Source organism: Papio anubis, chromosome 8, assembly GCF_008728515.1.
Source record: "Papio anubis isolate 15944 chromosome 8, Panubis1.0, whole genome shotgun sequence".
Lineage (NCBI taxonomy): Eukaryota > Metazoa > Chordata > Mammalia > Primates > Cercopithecidae > Papio > Papio anubis.
Genome location: NC_044983.1, coordinates 44,081,438 through 44,103,587, shown reverse-complemented (window position 1 = coordinate 44,103,587; position 22,150 = coordinate 44,081,438). Strand labels below are relative to the sequence as shown.

General features: G+C 47.0%; 1 protein-coding gene across 1 annotated transcript; it reads right to left on the bottom strand.

Annotated features, from left to right (window-relative positions):
• Positions 1-1,613: 1,613 nt before the first annotated feature.
• On the bottom strand, positions 1,614-8,941 carry LOC108587121. Its single transcript, XM_021941961.2, has 3 exons — positions 8,849-8,941; positions 5,535-5,708; positions 1,614-4,869 (listed from the first exon to the last, which is right to left on the bottom strand). The coding sequence occupies exons 1-3, from the start codon at positions 8,939-8,941 to the stop codon at positions 4,447-4,449; spliced, it is 690 nt and encodes a 229-aa protein (XP_021797653.1). The 3' UTR covers positions 1,614-4,446.
• Between the last annotated feature and the right edge of the window lie 13,209 nt (positions 8,942-22,150).

Sequence of the window (22,150 nt, the reverse complement as noted above, 5' to 3'; positions counted from 1 at the left end):
CATGCCTTCTCTGAAAATGGCACCCTACTTCATTCAGGCGATAAATTATGGCCCTCACACTCAAATACTGACTGTCACTCAAGGCATTGCTGTCCAGTTCTTCCAAATCCAGAACAGTTTCAGTGATAGCAGACAAATCCACACATAACATGTTATGTTTGATTATTCAGAGACAATCATTTAAACAATGATGTCACTGCTATCGTTATAAGGCACGCCATGGAGATGCCTGTCTTAGACACCCCTGAATCTGACCAACCTCAACTTCCAATTTGCCTGAGGGCATGAAGGACATTTGAGACAGGATGCCCAAAAAATCAAAGTGAAATATCCTCCACTATTATTCCAGGAACTTCTTTTGAAGCACCACTTGGGAAATGCAGTCTCCAAGGACAGCACTCACCCTGGCGTCAGCCACATACTCCAGCTGTACCCGGGTTGAGGACCAGCGCAGACCCTCTCCCCTGCATGCCACGTTCAGAAAGGAGAGGAGGCCTTGTGTCAGGTATGACTACAAAATAACACAACTCTCAGTATCACTACAGATACAGCAGCATCCAAAGTCCTCGTCCCCAACGTGTTAAATTCTCAAAATAACCACTTAAAATTTTGAAATTGGCGTGGCGCGGTGGCTCACACCTGTAATCTCAGCACTTTGGGAGACCGAGGCGGGCAGATCATGAGATCAAGAGATTGAGACCATCCTGGCCAACATGGTGAAACCCCATCTCTACTAAAAATACAAAAATTAGCTGGCTGTGGTGGCACGCCCCTGTAGTCCCAGCTACTCGGAGGCTGAGGCAGGAGAATCACTTGAACCCAGGAGGCAGAGGTTGCAGTGAGCCAAGATCACACTACTGCACTCCAGTCTGGTGACAGAGCGAGACTCCATCTCAAAAAAAAAAAAAAAAAAAAAATGAAATGAACACATGTCATCCTGCCCAAGCCAAAAGGAAGATGGGAGCTATCTTCTCGGCTGGTAGCATAATTGTATTATTTGCAGAGGCATGCTGAAGACTCAGTGTCAGCTCGGTGCAGTCAGAAAGAACACTGACCGTGGCAAAGCTAAATGGTCTTTGGCAGGCATTCTCCAGCATTCAAACGGGTAATATTCCATAGCGTCCTTCACTAAGTCAGTTCCTGGAGGGAGGCGGAAGCAGGAGGCAGTGCTCTCGAAGTCACAGGCTCCACATGAGCCATGCTGAAGTTTAGTTTCATGGTCAAGGTTGCCAACTAGTAATTTTTAGTCATACAATTTTCCGGTTAAAATCCTCACTTCCGGCTGGGTATGGTGGTTCACGCCTGTAATCCCAGCACTTTGGGAGGCAGAGGCGGGCGGATCACGAGGTCAGGAGATCAAGACCATCCTGGCTAACATGGTGAAACCCCATCTCTACTAAAAATACAAAAACAAAAAATTAGCCGGGTGTGGTGGTGGGCGCCTGTAGTCCCAGCTACTGGAGAGGCTGAGGCAGGAGAATGGCGTGAACCCAGGAGGTGGAGGTTGCAGTGAGCCGAGATTCTGCCACTGCACTCCAGCTTGGGCGACAGAGCAAGACTCTGTCTCAAAAAAAAAAAAAAAAAAAAAAAATCCTCACTTCCACATTTTCCCACGGTGCCCTGGGATCTTGGCTATTTGCTCAAGCATTTGAAAACATTTCTTTTTTTATTTCTTGAAAACTTTAGTTCACAAAGAAACTTGTACATGAATGCTCATGGAAGCTTTATTTGTAATAGTAGAAAATGGGGGACAAGACAGCCGTCCTTCGACGACAACTGGTTAAACAGTGGTATGTCCACACCAGGAACATGGCTCAGCTGTCCACACCGGGAACATGGCTCAGCTGTCCACACCAGGAACATGGCTCAGCATGTCCACACCAGGAACAGGCTCTGACACACACAGCAACGTGAATGGGCCTCAAGGGCATTTTACTGAGTGCAAAAATGCCTCGTGAGGTTAGATACTGTGTGGTTTTGTTTATGTAACAGTCTCACAGGATAAAATTATAGAGATGGAGAGCAGATTAATGGTTCCAGGAGCAAGGAAGACAGGAACCCTTGTGTGGAGCTGTTCTGCCTCTTGACTGTCGAGGTGGCCATCCTACTCTACAGCAGTGATACAGTTACAGGAAATCAACGCACACAAATGAACTGAGACTGGAGGAACCCCAGTGACACTGGTGAGTGTATCCGTTTATACACTGGTTGAGATACTGTAACATAGTGCTATGTTGGCAAGATGTTATGACTGGGGAAAACTGGGTAAAAGGCACAGGAAATCATGCTATATTATATCTGACCACTACATGTGAATCTTCAGTTATCTCAAAATTAAAAGTTTAACAACAAATTCTTTGGGAAAAATGTTTGACTAGGAATTCACCCCCACATGTGGCCCTCCTTCTTATGGAGTCGCCGTCCTCTCTGTTGTTGTTAGAATCGCCTATTAATGTTTAATCAGTCAACAGTGTCCAACTGCAGGCCAGCCTGACTCCAACATGGGCTGGGCCAGTGGTCCTGAGCCAGCACCTTCCACTGCAGGGCCCCCTCTGCCTGCTGTGAAAGCTAAATGTCCACCTTCTCCACACCCAGCCCACTGTGCTGGTGTGCTAGGATACACTGGTCAGCACCCATGATTGTGCAGGTTTTTATTTATGGGTATGGAATTATCTTCATATGTTAATAAAGGCTTTCCATTTTATTCAAATGCTTAAGAGACCCTTTGTTTTCAGATAAATTTATTCTTATTAATAGAAGAATTATATCAATATTACTTATTTACTTCCTCATTTCCCAAATAGTTTTTATGTCTCCAGAGTACATCGTATACAACAGATGCTCAATGATGGTCCAGTTGAATTCTGTTAAATCGAGGATGCAGTGGAGACACCTCAGTAAAGGCAGAGATGCTTACCAGAGTGGGGCTGCACACCCTGTGCTTCTTTCGAGCCCACTCAGTCTACGCATCACTAAAAATATGTCCTGGTAAAATTTATATCTGCAGCCCAAACCTCCCCCTGGACACCAGATCCACATGTTCAATTTGGCCACTCAGCGTTTCACGTGGATGTCCACAGACATCTCTAGTGTAGCCACTTCAAATGGAGTCTGCATCCCCTGAGCCTGCTCCCCTCCCACCTGGCTCAGCAGCACCCCCATCCCAGCTGCTCAAGTCCCAAACCTCAGAGCCATCCTTGATTCCTTTTCTTCTTGTATTCCAGGTCCATTCCATCAGCAAATCCTGTTGATGATTATGTCCAGAAAATCTCCATAATTGCACTGCTTCCCACCAGGTCTACCAACAGCCCCTGGGCAGGACCCTAGCACGGCTCCCCCCTCTCACAGCAAGCCCCGGTGGCTGTTGGGGAGATGGCCCAGTCTGGCCAGGCTTTAATCATCTTCTCCCACAGGGACAGAGCTATGACCAGCGGCCAGCATGGAGACTTGGCATCCTAGCCCAAGCGTGGCAAGCTTAGGCTTAGGCTTAAGCTCAAGCTTAGCTTGAGGGCCACCTCTTATCCCACTGGGCACCCTGAGCCACCTATGAAGAGCTGCCTGGACTATACTTCTCATGGTGCCAAGCTTCCAGGAGAGTCACCCCATCCACCCAGCCAATGGCTGGTCACTCTCCAGGAGCAGAGCCACCCAGCTGGCCAGTCCTCCCTGAGGGGGCAGCCCATCCCGGAGCAGCAGGACTGCCCTGCCCCTGCCCGCACATGTTGCTGATCCCCAGAATCCACGGGGAAACAAATGTGTTGCTGTATGTCACTAAGGTGAGCAGGAACTTGACAGCCTTCCCCTTCCAGGGCTGCCCCGATGGTCCACTCTAGACCCAGTTGACAGAGGGGACCATCATGGGGGAGAAGAGGTCAGAAGGCCGGGGCTGGCATGCAGAGGAGGCCACCCTACACCATAGCTTTCACTCTCAGTGACATCAGCTTCCATGAGAGGGTGTGCAGAAGATAAGGGACAGGGCTCACCAAGGTTTTAAAATGATGGCTGTGTTGAGTAGACTGGGCTCGCTGGCTCCTAGCACCCTCTCACCACAGGGCCTTTGCACAGATGGTTTCCTGTCTCCAGAACACTCTGTCCTCAGAGATGTCCACCCCACACCCTCTCCCACCATTTCTCCAACGTCACCCCCACAGAGAGGCCTATCCTGGCCACCTTGTTTTAAATGGTGGCCCTTCCGGCTCCTCCCCTGCTTCCTCACCCTGTTTCCTAAGCTCTGATGACTTGTAATGTCTTATGAAAATCGCTTATCGATCATGCTGGTTGCACATCTCTCCCTGCCGCAAGAATGTGAGGTCCATTCAGGCAGGGGTCGGCCTGCTGGATGACAAATCTTGAGGTCTCACTCAGAAGACAGCAGCATGTGAGAGGCCCTCAGAGTCCTGACGCTGCCTGTGATAAAATGTATTAGTCAGCAGGCACAAGTTGTTCTTAAGTCTTTAACTGCAACAGAGCTCTCACCGTTGTCATCGTCCTGGTTATGCAATCTTGGTGACCACCGCTGATGAAGCAGGTGGACCTGGATGGAAGCCAGAACCCTCCGTGCCCCCCAGATGACCGATGGCCATGCTCCCCAGTCTCCTTCCCTGGACTCTGCCACTTGCAAACCCACCATAGTGTCAGGACACAGGGCAGCCAATACAGACGGGACCGCTCAGGAAACCACAGCCAGGCATAGCTGATGGGGCGGCTCAGCGGGTAGGGCAGGTGCAGGCCACGGACAGTCAGCAAGGGCCTGCAGGGAGCCTGCAGAGCCCGGAAGTGCCTCCCCACTCCGCAGAGCAGCAGCTTGCGGCCTCTTCTAAACACCGTGTGCAGTTCTGCAGCTCTTGGCCCTTGTCTCATATTATGTTGCTGAAAACTAGAAGGAAAATTCTGCAGGGTCTGACACTGACCCTGAACAGGATGCGTGGGAGTAGGTCTTGCACAGCGGTCTGTGTGGAAGGGTCGAGTCATAAGAGGGTCATGCACTCAAAATAACGAGATGGATGTCGCCTGGAGGAGAGTCCCTTCCTGCCTGCATCCACAGCGGTCGTCCTTTGCTGTCTGATGGGCATATTCGAATCAACATAAAAATAAACGGCAAAGAATGTAGGTTTCTCAGCCAATCTGCTCCATACAAACACAAATATTTTGTGGCTATAAGGATGCTTCATTTACTCCCAATGGGATCATTTCACCCTCCATCCTTGCACGTTCACATTCATATGCCCTCACTTCAGGCATAAGAAATAGTCCTTATCAAGTAAGCTTAAATAGTCAGAGGCTGGGAGAGCGATATCTGGGGAATGGACTCTGAAAGGGAACAAGAAAGAGGATTTGTTCTGAAGACAGGACACACAGGGCACTTGTGGAAAGGAGCCCTGGCCACAGAAAAGACCCCCGGGATGAATGTGTCATAGAGTGGGCAGAGCTCATCACGACAGGTATCCTGTAAGAAGAGGACTTTTGGGGACCAGTCTGAAGCCCACACAGCCTGGGTCCAGCCACTGAAGCCCTCTCCAGCTCAGTTTCCTCACCTGCAGCTGAGACAAACAATAGAAACCCCTTGTGGTGCTGGCGGAGGATTCAGTGAGCTCACTCAGGTAGAGTCCAAGCTTAGCTGCTCTCGTCATGGTTAAATCTAGTATCTTGCCATGGCTAGATACTAGCAGAATGCCTGGACCCGTTCCTTGGCTCCCTAAATGCTTCTCCTGAGGTCAGAAGTCAGGGCAGGCAGAGCACATGCCGGACAGGCTCAGACAACACCAGCTTGGCAACCGAAGCAAAAACCACAATAATTCCCCCTTCCGTTGTGTTCAATAGTGAACGTGGGCTAGGGTGTCCCTTGGGAATTCTCCATATGACCTCATGGGTACATGCCGTCAACTTCAACGTTTGTCATTATGACTCAACAGAGGTTGTCTGTGATTCATTCCATGTGCTGGAAGCAGGGAGTCAGTGTGGGCTCCTAGGATAAAACACCTATCCCTGCTTTTGGATACACCATCAAACCCATGTTGCTGTGTGACCTTGGGCAGCACAGCTAACCTTCCCATGCTGAGTCATCTCTGTGGTTAAAAGCAGCGCCATAATCAAGAACAGATGCAATCATGGGTCTAAGCTATCCTAAAGAAGTAAATCACACACACCATGCTATGCTCTCAGTTCCCTCTACTTCAATAGTGATGTTTTGGGAACTTCTCAACTGGCCACAAGTTTATATAACCTCTCCTATGCCAATTCTAATAGAGAAAAATGCTTGAGGTTTTACAGAGCAGTTATGTTCACATAAAAACAACATCAAATTCTGTATTGTAATATGTGAAATAAATCCTGCCCAATTTTCATCACTAATGATGATAGAAGGAAACACTATTTGAAAGCAGGCAATTATGTACCTATAATTGCAAACAGTCTAGTCATTGTTGCAGGGATCAAGTACAGATAATCTCCAAGGAAGGTTAAGCAGCATCATTTTTTCTGGTTGACTTCCTCATTCATTAGCAGTTATTGAACTTTGAGTCCAATTTCTAGACTCCATGCCCTGTTGGTTCCCCAGTCCTACGAAGCCCATTAATTCAGGCACTCACCAAATGGTGATTAGTATGGCTAGGTGACAAGTACTTGTTTACATATTTGGCATGCAGTCATGAGCCCAGCAGGCTGAAACCACTCAGAGCTTGCACAGTCAGCTGGTGAAAGAGAAGGAGAAGTGTTACAACAGCAAGACCTATGGTGGCGCAAACACAGGACTCCATCAGAACCCATGGGAGCAACCCAATCTCAGGGCCCAGTGTTCTCAGAACAAGCAATACGTCAGCCCTGAACAGTTAGTAGGGCAAAAAGTAGAAACAGTATTTCAAGCAGAGGGAACAACAAATGTAAACCCACAGAGTAAATGACAGCATGGTGTGTTTAGGGAAGCACACAGGGTGTGAAGGTGTGTGATGAGAAGGAAGGGCAGAGAGTTCAGCCAAGTTCAGAATCTTGGGCTTTATCTGGAAGGTAGTGGGAGTCACTGATACAGGTGTGGGAAAACCATGAAGTGTGGCATCCAGGAAACCAAGGGAAGAGGAGTTACAAAGCAGAGAGATATCTACTGCTCACGGCCATAGGGAGGCCACAGGAAGGCCTCCTTCTCCCTCTTGGAGGGTGGTGATGGTAAGTAACTCTGGCTGTGATAATGAACCTCAAAGTATCAGTGACTCGACACAATGAAAACTTGCTTCTCACTTGCACAAAGTCCTCTGTAGACATCCCTGCTGAGTTGCAGTCATCCACATGGTCACTCAGTGACTGTGCATCTTCCATCCAGTAGCTTGGCCTCCTCCAGCTCCTCTCCACTGGGCCAGCAGATGGGGAAGGGATTAAGAGATGGAGGCATTTATGGACTGGACTCGGACATGGCATGCATCCTTCTACCTATATCCCATTAGCCAGAACTCAGTCACATGGCCACAAGCAAGACAGGCAGTATCACCTAGCTGTGTGCCTGTGATGGAAAAGGAAACAGATTTTGGTTAACCTTTACAATTTCTGCCACAAGGACTGATAAGAAAGATCCTTCCCATGTAGCAACAAAAGGTAGTTATTGACTGTATCAGTTAGCAGTTGCTGCCCAACAAACCACCCTAAAAATGTTGTGATTTGAAAAATCAATGATGTATTGTTTGTCACGGGCTATGGATTGGCCTGGAAGCTCTGCTGATCTGGAAAGGGCTCAGCTGGTGTCCTCCAGCCTCATTCATGAGTTGGTCCTTTGTGTAGGTCAGCTGGGGCTTGACAGTTGAGAGTGGCTGGGCTCCACAAAAACTCATTCTCCAGCATGTTAGCCCAGACGCTTCTCATAGCAGTGGTAGAGTTCTAAAATAAAGACAGGATGCATGCAAGACCTCTTGGGGACTAGCCTTGGAGCCAGCACGTTCTGTCACATTCTATTGGCCAAAGCAAGTCACTAGACTGTGCAGCCCCACGGAAATAGATCAGCCTTGAATGGGAAAATTGCAAAGTCACATTGCAAATGGTATGGATATCTTTGCAGGAAGGAAGGGAGAATTGGGGTTATTTTTGCTATCCACCTCCCAGAGAGACAGTGGCCAGAGGGCTGTGTGTGGGATGATGAGGTGTGGGCTATGAGTGGAAGCTCTGAGCTAGGAGGGGAACCTGAACAAGCTGCAGTCACAGCTAGGATCACTGCTTGGAGTAACCACTTTGTAGGGAATGGGAGGGGAAGGCAAAATAAAAGAACAGAGGTTGAAAGAGAAAGAAAAAGTAAAGTGAGAGCAGTAGAGATGATACACTAGAAAAATCTGCACAGTTTAGAAGCAAAAAATGGAAAAATTAAAAACAAAAACAGAAGTACCATTGTGGCCACTACTCCACAGATGTCCAAACAGAGATAAACTAATATTGGCCTGGTAAAAGAGGGATATAGAAGAATAGAATAGAATTATGTATACATACATATACACAATAAGTAAGGCTGCTGTGAGCCTGCTGTTCAGTCCCGTATTTCTGTGCAGTCAGGGACAACCTTAATAAGAGAACATCTGGACTAGACAGGACCATTCTGATTTAAACAAAGCTGTATTGAGCATTGCTACAGGAGTAGTCGATGTGCCCCTGTTCATTGAGGAGCCTCTGCATGCTAGACAATGTGCTAGATGCTACAGCACCTGTCCCTGAAGACAGGGACTGTACCCTGCCTTCGAGAGCCCACAATCCTTGTCACTCCCTCCCTCTGCAAACCAGCAAAGAAGGAAAGGTATGAGCAGCACTGTGATTGTCCAGCATCCTCACAGCCCCCACCAGGGTTGTTTCAAACATTCCCCTTTGGATGACTTGGACTCACCAGCCTTTCCGGTGTTGTCCGTGGGCCAAGGGTGGGCACAGGGCCCACATCCTGGTGGCTATGAATGGGGCTCCCATGAGCCACAGCCCTCATATCCTGAGAGATAGGGATATCTCCAGCCCTCGAGTTCTCCAGACACCCCACACTAATCTGAACGTTTCTAAAGCAATGCACCTGAGGTAGGCCTTAAGCTCTTAGAAAGAACAGGCATAAGCTGGGCACAGTGACTCACGCCTGTAATCCCAGCATTTTTGGAGGCCAAGGCAGGCAGATCATCTGAGGTCAGGCGTTCAAAACCAGCCTGGCCAACATGGTAAAACCCTGTCTCTACCAAAAATACAAAAATTAGCCATGCGTGGTGGTGTGCGTCTGTAATCCCAGATACTTGGGAGGCTGAGGTAGGAGAATCACTCGAACCTGGGAGGCAGAGCTTGCAGTGAGCCAAGATCACACCACTGCACTCCAGCCTGGGCGACAGAGTGAGACTCTGTCTCAAAAAAAAAAAAAAAAAAAAAAGGAACTGACACAGGCTCTACCTTCTTTCTGTAGACCTGTAGACCTCTGTGCTAGAAGCAGTGGGGCCCTGGGCTCTCTGACCTCTCAGTCAATGCCCTCCTTTTCTTTGGAGCAGCACCACCATGGTGGCATCTTCTTTATGCTGGTGGGTGACACTATGCTCTGAAGCACCCATACTTGCTATGCTAAGGAATTTAGAAAGTGTGTTTGTGTGTGTGCGTGTGTGTGTGTTCTCTCTCCTCTCTCTCTGTGCAAAGTTTTGCTTTCCAGCACATCAAGTTGCCAAACCAAAAGTGAATTTGAATTTCAAAATGAGAAATCTTTGTTGTTCAGTAGATACCTGCCCTTTTCCGGTAGAACCAAAACCAGAAGCCTGTAGGACACAAGATGAAGATAATATAACAATATGTCTGCAAGTATCACCCCCATTGCAAAACTCCAGTTCCTATTACCACCACTAGTAGTAGCATAATGCTGCTTCCCAATAATAGTAATAATGACAAATATGTTTACGTGGCAAAGCCTTCTTTGAGTGGAATGGTAGGAGAGAGAAAGGGCATTATTTGAATCACTATCCCTCCAGCTTAGACTTGGACTTTCTGCTATTTTTGCTATATTTCCCAATTTCTCGAAGCAAAGAATGTCCCTGGTCATTCATTCGTTTAGCACATTTTTACTGAATGCCTACAGTTCACCAGCCAATATGCTAGGAACCAGGTGTATGGTGGCAAAGGAGGCAGACATGATGCGCGTTATCTAGAAGGGCAGACAGGCAGAGGGACCATCATACAGACAGCCCTCTCAGCATTCCCTATGTAGCTCCTCCTCCACCATGGCACCACAGGTTTATGCAGCATTTCCTACAGAAGTCCTAGTGGAGCATGCCATGTTCACACAAGCATCGCTAGCACCACACGCAAGTCTTAAGTGGGCTTGAGCCCACTCTCATCCATTGCTTATCTGTAGCTGCAGGAGTCTGAACTGCTGTGAACAACTGCAAAGGTCCAGGAATTACTCACTCCTCTGAAAAAGAGGCGAGCAGTCATTGGAACTTACCCACAGAGGGCCTAGTCCTACATTTCCCTTAAAAATCATCCTCCATTAAAGGATCTGATCATCAAACAGCCGGCAGAGTCCACACAGCAGCACCAGGGGGCTGGAAATGCTCCTGACTCTGCTTCCCTCCAACACCTCCTCAGAAACAAGACTGGAGCAGGGATAAAATGTCCAGTCTTTAGATGGGGGTTTGAGGTCACGAATTTTAAAATTTTAATTCATACTACATAGCTGAGCATTTCTGGAAAGAGAGAATACCTCAAAGCTACTTTCCTCTATAGCTCCATTCTCCAAGAGAGAAAACCTAAAAGCTATGCTCTTCCATTCATCAAATAGTTCCCCACTAGCTACTGACTACCCAATGAGAAAGTCACAAAGATGATCATTTTGTAAAGTCTTCCTTGGGCCAAACATTGAAGCAAAATGTTGTTGTAAGAATACATTATGTAGAAATGAAATTTCAAGAAGTAATCAAATAAAAAAAATTCTCTAGACAATATCTAGGTTTTGTTTTGCTTTGACGTTTTGGTTTTCAATGTTTAATTTTTGTGTATGGAGGGAAGAGCAAAGATTTTTTTTTAGACGGAGTTTTGCTCTCCTTGCCCAAGATAGAGTGCAGTGGCGCAATCTTGGCTCACTGCAACCGCCTCCTTCCAATTTCAAGAGATTCTTCTGGCCAGGTGCAGTGGCTCAAGCCTGTAATCCCAGCACTTTGGGAGGCCGCGACGGGCGGATCACGAGGTCAGGAGATCGAGACCATCCTGGCTAACATAGTGAAACCCCGTCTCTACTAAAAAATACGAAAAACTAGCCGGGCGAGGTGGCGGGCGCCTGTAGTCCCAGCTGCTCGGGAGGCTGAGGCAGGAGAATGGCGTAAACCTGGGAGGCGGAGCTAGCAGTGAGCCGAGATCACCCCACTGCACTCCAGACTGGGTGACAGAGCGAGACTCCATCTTAAAAAAAAAAAAAAAAAAAAGAGAGATTCTCCTGCCTCAGCCTCCTAAGTAGCTGGGATTACAGGCGCCCACTACCAGGCCCAGCTAATTTTTTTGGTATATTTAGTAAAGAAGGGGTTTCACCATGTTGGTCAGGCTGGCCTTGAACTGCTGACCTCATGATCCACCCACCTAGGCCTCCCAAAGTGCTGGGATTACAGGCGTGAACCACTGCACCTTGCAAGAAAAGCAAAGATGTAATCTTACCAATCAAATTAGGAAAAATCAAAAACGTAGCAAACAGATAGGAACAGAGGAGGCAGCGGTTAGCAATGAATCTGTCTGGAGAGGCAAACGTAAGGGCTCCCTAAAGAGAGCCCATGGGGAAGGAGAAGAAAGCAAATCTCTGATAATGGAGATGAATGCTTTGAACTAAGAGAGGGCCATGGTGTTCTTAATCACAGAAGATCATTTTTAAGCACCATGTGAATAGATGTTGTTTTGAGAAGATTCAAGAGAAGGCCAAACTAGACAACGCTTCAGCCATTAGCTGAAGGATGAAACCCCAGTCTGTAAGGTGGCTGCCCGGAGATTCAGGGAGCTCCTGGGTGCTGATATTGGCATTTACTTCTCTCAGAAGGAGCAAAACACTTTATAGAAGCATCATTAATGTTCATGAAAACCCCGTGAGGAGCTGCAGGCACAGAAGGAAACTGTGTTAACCACTGTGTGGGAGATGCGACGAGGCCAGGGTCTTACCCAGGCAGCTCATTTTCCAGCTCCTGATCATACGTAAACCCAAGTACATTTTGAATGTCTGAATGTACAGAGTCTTCCATAGTGAACTAGATCTGGCTTGGTTTTGTTTTGTGGTGCTTTTTTGTTTTATTTTAACAAGTTTGAAATTTAGTAATGCAGTCCTATAAAGCATAAATCTTTTCTCTTAGGAGGAAGTACAGCCCAGTCCATTCACATCCCTACCAGCTCCAGGTCTGAAAATGGACAATACTTAAGATGATGCCTTGAAGACAAAATCGACAAGATGCGTTTTCAATTTGTGTCTTTTAATCCAAAGATGATGATTAGGTTTTACATTGAGAGGAGTTGTTTCTTTTTTAATTTAAGTAGTTTGAAAAACTGAAGCAGACTAAATGGGTCTGAGTGTAATTAAAGTTATAAGCACAGAGAAAAATATGAAGTTTTATTAACTGTGAAAGGAATGTGGGTCTTTAGCTGCCCAGCAAGTTCACAAAGACAAGAGAGATCCATTTGTAGGGTTAAATAAACACAATACTTTATATTGTAGTTCAAATGCATCCATTTGCAACCAGACTCAGAAGCAAAAATTGGTTTACCAGACTCAACCTCTCCAGGGAGGGCAATAAGCCCTGTGCAGAGCTGCAACCACCAGGCAACAAGCACTACTGAGGCGCAGCTCCCACTGCCGTGCCCTGTGGGCTGTGCCCCAAACCTCAGAAGGTCTTGCTGGTTATTTTTTCACCTTGATGCCTTTTTCACCTTGATGCATGTCGAGTGCATGATGCACTCGGCCGTCCTACACATTGGGTTGGATTTTAGTAACCAATTTATCAGAAATATAGAGCTGAAGAATGTGTTTAGGCAAAAAGGAAAGCTCACAGGAAGGCAACGTGGAGAACAGCATGTGGGGAAGAGGCCAGTCAGGCAAGGACTGGGCAGGGAAGGGCGGGAGGACAAGAGTCCGTTGATAGCACCGCTTTTCACAGATTAATTCTTCTTAAAAATCTAAGCAGATGCACTCGGGGCCAATGTTCCAGGCTGAGATCAGCAGCTCTGTGCATCTGAAGCAGGACAAGAGGCCAGGGAGAGGCCGCCGGGCCTGAGCCCCAGGAGCCAAGAAGACCTGCACGGCCAACTTCCCTCTTCAAGTATCATTTGGCCAACGAGGAGCTTGTTAATTGGTGCCAATTATTGGTTTGCCAGCAACTCCCACAGATTAATATTTCAGGAGTTAGAAACCCAGCTGAGCGTGAAAACAGCATCAACTCGGAGCTAGGAATCACATTTCAAAACTGCAGGGAAAAAAGCAAGCAAAAGAGATTGTTTCTTGAGAAAAGAGGAAGAGACTCATTCATCTCACGAATACTCAGGACTCTGGAAGCCTGAATCAGCTCCCCAGACACAAAAACATGGCATGCGTCTACACAGATTAGATTGTATGGCTCTGCAGTAGAGGAATGTCCCACCACGGCCCAAGTATCTCAGCTTTTCTCCAGCAAAACGGGACACGCTTAAACTTCTTTTGGTTAAAAAGTGCTCTTCAAGAATGTGTTTCTGAAACTAATAAAATGACTTGAAACTCTACAACGCATTCCTTACAAGGTGAGAGAGAACTTCATTCACCAGAGTCCACTTGCTCGCTGCTCACAGCTAAGGCACAGGCAGGAATTACTTCCTCCCCACCCCAGCCCCCTATGTTTTGTTGTCCGAGGGGGTCCCAGGAAGGGCACCCTGTGAGGCTGAGGCCGCAGGGCAGTGGGGGGCCTGGCTGCCATCACACCATCTTCAGCAAATAGCCCAGGCCCCAGGAGGGCTGGCCTTCCCCAGTTCCCAGCAGGGCCAGACTCCCTGACTCTCCCAGACCCACAGGGGCCCGCAATCCCACCGTCCTGGGGATCCCCACCATTCCCCCTGGCTCACCCCATCCCTGGCTCCCACCCGGACCCCACCCAGACCCAGGTCTCCACAGACTCTTCCCCAGACCCTCAGCTCCAGGCCAGACCCAGGCTTCCCTCGCCCCCTTACCACCCAGTCCCCATTCACCACCGCTCCTCCCACATCCATCCCAGCTTCCTCCCTCACCGGCCTCCCACCCCTGGCTCCCGCTCGCCCCCCTCTGCGGCGCCCCCTCCCTCCCCTCCCCGGAGCGCTCCCTGCCTGCCTATCATCTTGCTCTAATTGTTTCCAGATTCGTGTGGGAGGTCAGGGCCCGGGAGTGCTGCTTCATGCCAAGTTTATAAACAGAGCAGTGTTTCCAGATGGCCGCTGGCTCCAGCCTGGCGAGCAGGTTGATTGGGACCAGAATAACAACAGGTGGAGAGCAGACAATGAGTTCCTTGACACTTAGTTACTCCCTGGGCTTTTTCTTCCCCTTCCAGCCCTGCCTCCATCTGCCTTAGCCACCACCAGCGGCTTTCCAAAGCGCTCAAATGAGCAGGGGGCGGTGGAATGCGAGAGAAAGCAAGTCATGTCCCTCGCAAGGGTGGCAAGGGGCGCCTGGCGAGGCTGCATCCCCAGGCTGAGAGGGGGCCTGGACTGCGGGGACCGCCCAGCTGTGAAGGGGCTGTGTTCTGTCAGCTAAAGACCCATGTGGTGCCAAGGGGAAGAGGACACGGAGGGTCCCTCGCAGGGACTCCCTGAGTCCTGCTGGGAGCCGGCAGGAGCCCCGGCACAGAACGTGGAGCGGTTCCTGGTGAAACAAAGATTCCGGGAAGTGTCTAATGGTTCTCTGAACTGGCATTGACCACGAGGCCCAAATCCCATTAAGACAGCTCAGGGGTTGAAATAGAAGCAAATCCGCTAGAGCATCTGCATGCTTCCAAATAGGCCCGCGGAGCCCGCCCTGCAGACCTCGCTCCCACAGCCTCATCCTGGCCGGCGCTGGGCGGGCTGGGCGCCTGAGGAAGAAAGCCCCCGGCCAACCGCTTTATGAAGTGCAACGAAGGGTTTCAGTAAACAGCAGCAGAGGCACCAGATGCCTCTAGTTAAACATGGAATTGTACAGCAAGCCCTGCACTGATTGAGAAACCACCCCACAGACGCACACAGGCGGGAGTAAATTACAAGTCACCCTGTCCTGTCCGGCGAGCTGTACCAAGCGCCCGGAGCCCGGGCTGGCGACAGCAGAGCCCCTGGCAGCGTGCCTGTGAGATCATGCACAGCCGGGGCAGGGCAGCCTCGAGGGGGATGATGCAGCCGCCCAGGGCCAGGCCGGCCCTGCACTGGGAAGGATGACCATGGCACCGTCCTTCAAACCCCTGACCTACAAAAAGACTGGCAGAAGAAAGTGCCTGTGAAAATAAAGCATATAAATATCAAAAGTATGTGTGAAGGGCCTTCCAGTTAAGGCTAGAGTATCTCTGTGAGTCCTTTGAATCTGAGTTTCTACTTATAAAATGTAACCGGACACTCTGGCTTTGAAGACTGGGGATCCGGGACCAGGGCTGTGCGATTTATCTGAACTAACAGCCGTTACAGCCTGGGCGTTGGACTCCTCCCCCAGCTCACCCATCCTGGATCCCTGACTCACTGCAATCCATGGCATCCCTGCATTTTAAAACACACTGTTTAAAGTGTTGTCACTGATGCGTGTGTTTCATAGCAAAATGTAGGCTATCTAACCTACTGGCCTAAACTGTTACACTTAGTTGGTGCAGCATCTTTTCATAGAGATAATATAAATTCATGTTTGTTTAATTATCTTCTCTATTTTCTACACAGCATTCACTTATGGAGTTTTGATCTGAGAAGCTCCATGTATTATATAAGGAATTATTAAGAAAAACAAATTATGCCTTAAAACAAAGAGCAACAAAATGAGTGCTAAGGAATAAATTCGTGACTAGGGCAATGAATGGGGAGCCAGCGGGGAGAGGAGCCTGTGCAGAGGACTGAGCGTTCTGCAGAATCATCTCAGGTTCCAGCCCCAGAAAGTCACCTAGTGAAGTCAGCTCCCCTGAGAGGATGTTTACCTCTAGAGGAGCATCCGTGAATGACGCGCTGGAAATTTCCTGGAGAGATGTCATTGCTGATGACAGGTGCCCTGTGCAAAATCGTAGCTCCCACCATACTTAGACATATAAGAAAAAACTGCATTTGTCTAGAAATATAAGAAAGAACTGCATTTGTCATAACGAATGAGTGCTGGCACAGAATCACTCACGCACTTGGGAACAAGCTCTCCCCAGAAATGAAGCGCCAACAGCTGAAGAGATTCCACCAGCCGCTGCCCTCACTCGTTTAAGTGCCTGGTGACATTACCCTGCGGCTGCAGAGGCCACGGCACAGTCTTCCAGCATGGCCACGCCTGTCATGCAGAAGAACTTTTTTCCATTTGTGACTGACCATGAAATTTTGTTCCCAACCACAAAGCACTGAGACACACCATTGTGGCATCCACTGAATCTACCGGAACAGGGACACAAAATTTGTTCCTACAAACTGCAAATGCCAGGTTAAAGGGAAAGCGACTTTTATAGCGTAAGTGCTTAACGCTCCTCTCTCCACACTTAGTGTAGAGAGTGGAATTTGTCTTGGCTCTCTGATCTACACAATTACAAATATGTAGCCAAAAAACTGATCTAATGCTAACATTTAGAGAGTCAAAATGTTATCAGTGGCACAGCATTTCCTGATTTCATTGATAAATGAAAACATAATTTTAGGATTAGAAGTGTGGAATCATATGGGAGCTCTGACTTTACCACGTGCCAATTTTTGAATTCCTTTTGAAGGTCAAGATGCAAAATCTAAAACATAAGAAAAGAAACATTTTCATCAGAAAATTTTATTTTTTAATTTGGGATTAATTGCACCTTTGCAAATATAGACTAAAGAATTTCAGCAAACACAGTGCATTTGTTATTTTATATACTGGTGCGCTTAGGCAGAAAAATGAATCAGTAAAGCGGGGATGCTGAGGTCAAGGTGTACGGGGGGCTTTAAATCACGGGTATTTACTAGCAGTGCTATCCTACAAAGCATGCATAAACGCTTCCTGAAAAGAAACTTGTTTAGAAGCTAGCACACTGCTCTTGATGTTAACCAGCCAAGTTATCCTTATGTAATGCTTAAAACACTTCTAACCAGAATTAAGGGATTTTTCCCCCTTAAACTTGGCAAGCAACTGAAAAGACTATTGTGGAGGAGATAAGAAATGCCATTTGCCATCCTGAAAGAGCACAAGTAAGCCATCCATGGTGACTTCACCCAAATTCTCTCCCATTGGAGTATTTGCTAGGGCCAACTTTAGATTTTAGGGATTCATAGTCAGAGGTTTCAAGATGTAGATGGTAATTACATAGTTTGTACCGCTTTTTTCTCACAATTAACCCCTCCCAGCCATTCCGTCCTGTCCTGCTGCGTTGCCAAAAGCCCATCCCCATTCATGCAATGTTCTCACAGACAGAAGTCAGCACTGGCCGCCCCCTCCACTGGCTGCTGTAGCTGGCACTGAGTCCACCATCAGCCCTGCCCACGTGGGTGCAACCAGCGCGTAAAAATAGGAGGCATTACTAGAACCAGGTTTGCAATCTTGTGTGCCTTCTCCCCTAACTCAGAACACAATCACCAGAAGACTAGACAACCTCTCTCCAAACCAGTCTTAATCCAGTTAGGAACTCCAATTAACACCAGTTGGTGTTCCCTGCGTAAGGAAACAAAGCAATTATGGGCCTCATGCTGTGCCTAAGAAAATGGCAAAGCTCATCAAATTGATACTCCCAATACAGCCAAATTGGCAGGTTTACCCAAACAAACCCTACATGGTGATTTTGGGGTCGCCAGCCAGACTGTTTCAGCATTGCTTCTTTGTAAATGACTTTTACTCTAACTGTAATTTCAGGTATTTTGTTCAGGACCAGAGTTTTTCTTTTATCTTACCCTCCAAATACGCTTCAGTGGCAGCATGGGTAAATTTGCAGCATGTTTCAAAGCTTTAATTGGGGCAGTGAAAGTGGAAATGCAACCGAAAGCGACATTCGTGAACATGCAGTACTTTCAGCTTGTGCCCAAAAAGGCTGGGGAGCTGAGACAAGGCCTTCAGTAAACACCCATCTGACAATGACTAGAACAATCACAGAGAGATCCAGATGCACCTGAATGAGTCTCGTAAATTAATAAACAATATTTGCAGGCTTCCGATTCAGCAACCTGGAGCTACACCTTTTAATGTTACTCAGTTATGCTGCCTTTGAGGCAACTATGGGATGTTAAAAGCAGCAGAGAAGGTGGCTCTGACATCACGCATTTGGTGATAAAACAGATGTTGCTCTCAACAACATACCTCTTGTGTGCTATTTGTTTAACTGAATTTAAAGTTTTGAGGATGACAGTGCATTACAAGGTTAGTGCAGGATCTCTGTTGTTTAACATTGTAAACTAAGGATGTGGCCAGACACTAAATCTAATCTACTGGAGAGAGTTAACATCTTTACTCTGCAAGTAAAGCAAACAGGCTCCTGTTCACAAGGGCTCTGACCATACAGAGAAGGAGTGACACCCACCGCAGCTGACCTGGGCTTTCTCTGACCTGGAGTCTCTGCCTGTGACTATCAGAGCTTTGGCCATTTACTCAAATTAGTAAGAATGTATTCATGATTATAAAGAACTTGTAAGTTCTGAAAAAAAGAATCTATCAACTGTCATTTTGTTTTACTGTGAATTCGTTTTACAACACAAAAAGATCTCCTGAAACCTGAAATGAAGGCTGTTACTCCACAGAATTGCTGAAGAATGGCCTGCATCAGCAGAGGGCAATGATAACCTGGAGATGAATGAATATTTTAAAATAAAATTAATTCCATTGCAAAGCAGAGAGAGCTACCCAAGCCAAAACATTCAGATGATATCATATGAGATATTATTTGGAAGAAAAATAGACTTCCCTTTGCATTTTTTTTTCTGAGATAGAGTCTTGCTCTGTTGCCCAGGCTGGAGTGTAGTGGCACAATCTCGGCTCACTGCAACCTCTGCCTCCTAGGTTCCAGTTCCTCTCATGCCTCAGCCACCCAAGTAGCTGGGATTACAGGTGCGCACCACTACGCATGGCTAATTTTTGTATTTTTAGAAGAGACGGGGTTTTGCCATGTTGGCCAGGCTGGCCTTGAACTCCTGACCTCAAGAGATCTGCCTGCCTCGGCCTCCCAAAGTGCTGGGATTATAGGCATGAACCACCACACCCAGACTTCCCTTTGCATTTTTAAAAGAATTCTTATTTTCATTCAATGTTGTGTGGCTTCTGTAACCTACGATGTTTTCAAGCAAAAAAGATATTATTTTCGTTGGATGGATGCTGATTTCAGCACTGCTTTTTAACATCACAGGTGATTTACTCTGATGCTAGGCAGCCCCTTATCCTTGTGTCTGGAGCCCAGCGATGACTCACTGGCCTTACCCCATCTCCAGATCCCTTCCATGGTGCCCCTCCCAACAGCCCAAGGTGGTCAAAGGCACTGGCCCCAGCAGAGCCACACAGGGTGAGAAGCACTGTTTGTCCTGAAATGCTGAAAAGTTGTCCACATCTGATTCAGTTAAACTTTCTCTCAAGGCATCATCCCCTCTAAGAGACAAATAAGTGAATTGTAAATAATACAATTAAAATCTGTCATAACACTGAAATAAATTCCTGCTACAGTTGAACAAAGTTATTTTATTTGGAAAGGACCAAAAGTTACTAGTGTCCCACTTGCTTCTGATAAAGATTCTTAAATATCCAAAAGTATTAGGAATGTAGTACTTAGTAGTAATAACTTATTCCCAATAAAAATGTTCTTTGGCCAAGGCCCAAGGAAAAGTTATGTAACCTAAATTAAATTCATGACAGTTGAGAAGGGCTTGCTTTCCCAAAGCTCAGATGCCCTCCAGCACATTTCCTAATAGCTACCTGATGGGACAGTATTTAGGAAAATACAGAGAAAGGGAAGGGAAGGGCAAGAGAGAGAAGAGAGAGAGAACAAGGTGAGCGCTTTCTTCATTTTAAGAAAAACTACCCTGAGTAAGACTGGAGAGCATTTCAAGGAATCCAGTCATTTAAAGTGTGTGTGTGTTAAATATCCCAGATCCACCTTATCTGATTTTCTCTCTGGGAATTCATGGTGAACCAGCAGTTCCCTGGCAAGAAGACTTCATGTTTTCCTGAGAGAAACAATTAAGAGAAAGATTGGAATGCCTGTAGGGCAACCTCTAAAAGGACAGCAAGTTCCTTCTGATATAAGAGAAAGTTGAAGACCTCAAGTTACTTTTTGCCATCTAGGCTGGCACAGAAAAGGACACATGGAGATGCACCTGTGTGGCACGGGTGAATGCCCTCTGCCTCCCCAGGCACCAGATCAGGAACATAATAAGAGAGTTACACTAAAGAGCACCCTAAGAACCCCTGCAGGGAGCCTATTAAGAATGGAAAGGCACAGACTGGGCAGCTTGCAAAATCCCCCATGGAACTAGAGGGTGACGTCGGCCCGCACTTCTTGGTGGTCTAAGGGCAATAGTAGCAGAAGATGAGTACCATTAACTCCACATGCTGGCCTTCCAGGCAAACAAGAAGACAGGGGCAGCACACAACAGGGGAGCCCTTCAGAAGTCTCTGGCGAAAGAGGGCACTTCAGACCATCTACTTCAACTGAGACCTAAGATGCAGGCTGGTTGCCACATTTTTAGGTGGCCCATTACCTTCTTTAGGAGTTGAATGCTCCCAGCACACCTTGTGAGTACATCATTGCATCTCCCAAAGAATGTCACAATACTCTGTAACATTCTTGCATGTCTGTGAATGCTTGCATGTCCCTGGACAGCCCACACTGTGCCCAGCACTTGGGGAAGGACAGGAAGACAAACATGGATCTGAAATCCTTTAACCTGAGAGCCGGTTTCCTCGTCTGCAAAACAAGGTGGGCCCACGGCAGGTGACTGGGAGGGTAAAGATGGCGTGGTATGTGTGCAGCTCCTAACACAGAGCCCGGTACATGTAGATGCTCATTTCCACCCCAATCGTTGCCAGGAGCAACCTCGATAGATCTACTGTCTTGGGGTGGTACAAGATTGACCAATAAATAGCCAGTCATTAACTTCAAAAAATCAAATAATTGTCTGTTGAACTTTGAAAAAAACACATTACATTTATATTAGATGGTGTTCAGGAAGCTGAAATATTTTAAAATACACTTGTCCCTCTGTAACTTCAGGGGAGTGCTACTTATTTGAAAGTGACAATAAAATGCTTAGAAATAAACAGAGAAGGTAACTTGATTAAGCCCAAAAAGGTATGCTGGCAAGACAATACTTTGCAGATTACACAGAAAAAATACTCCTTCATAATTCAGATGACGATAAACAGTAAACCAAAGAAACAAGTTCATCAAAATTAAGCAAGTTTCACTTAGATTTCAACATGCCATAGCTCCTCCAACGCACTACTTGCACTTATTTATCTCTATAAGCTGGAAGAGATCCTTTAATCAACTTCGCCTTGAAACTTCTCTCTGAACAGTATATGAATCAGTTGTTTCACTCTTTATGTATGTTGTATTTTCTTAGCTAAGACAGGGTGATTCCTACTCCAGCATCCTTTCCATTCCAGCATCCATGGGCATCTTTGTCAAGAGACTCCCTCCTCTGAGGCTGAACCACAAAGGGAGGGGTGTCTGGTTGTTTATCTATAAAGCCGTGCATTTACTCAGGTTCTACCTTGCTTCCATTCTGAGGTGTTTTCAAAATGCTTAGCAAGGAGTTCTGACGCTGGGGATATTTCTCATTCCAGTTTGCACTTACATATGAATCCCCAATTTCTGGCTTAATAACATTTACAAAAAGCAAGGAGGGAGCGGGGACCCATCTGACTCAAGGTCCAGCCTGCCAGTGCCAGAGGCCCCCATCCCCAGTCCTGTCTCTTCCTACAGGACTGGTCAAAGTCCCATCTCTCTTCACAGGAAAGACTTTCAGTATAGTCTTTTACAGATCTTTTCCAACACTGAGAGCTTTTCTAAATCCCTCTCATTTCTATGAAACTCGAGGTTTGTAAAATCTTCCTTGGGGCGTCTCA

Bases quoted from the DNA above. Each gene is read 5' to 3' on its own strand.
- LOC108587121 (XM_021941961.2), bottom strand. From the start codon at position 8,941: ATGAGGGCTGTGGCTCATGGGAGCCCCATTCATAGCCACCAGGATGTG. The intron at 5,709-8,848 runs GTGAGTCCAAGT...TTCTGACCTCAG, and splicing joins GGACAACACCGGAAAGGCTG to GAGAAGCATTTAGGGAGCCA. The intron at 4,870-5,534 runs GTGAGGAAACTG...TCTAGTTTTCAG, and splicing joins ATTGTTTGTCTCAGCTGCAG to CAACATAATATGAGACAAGG.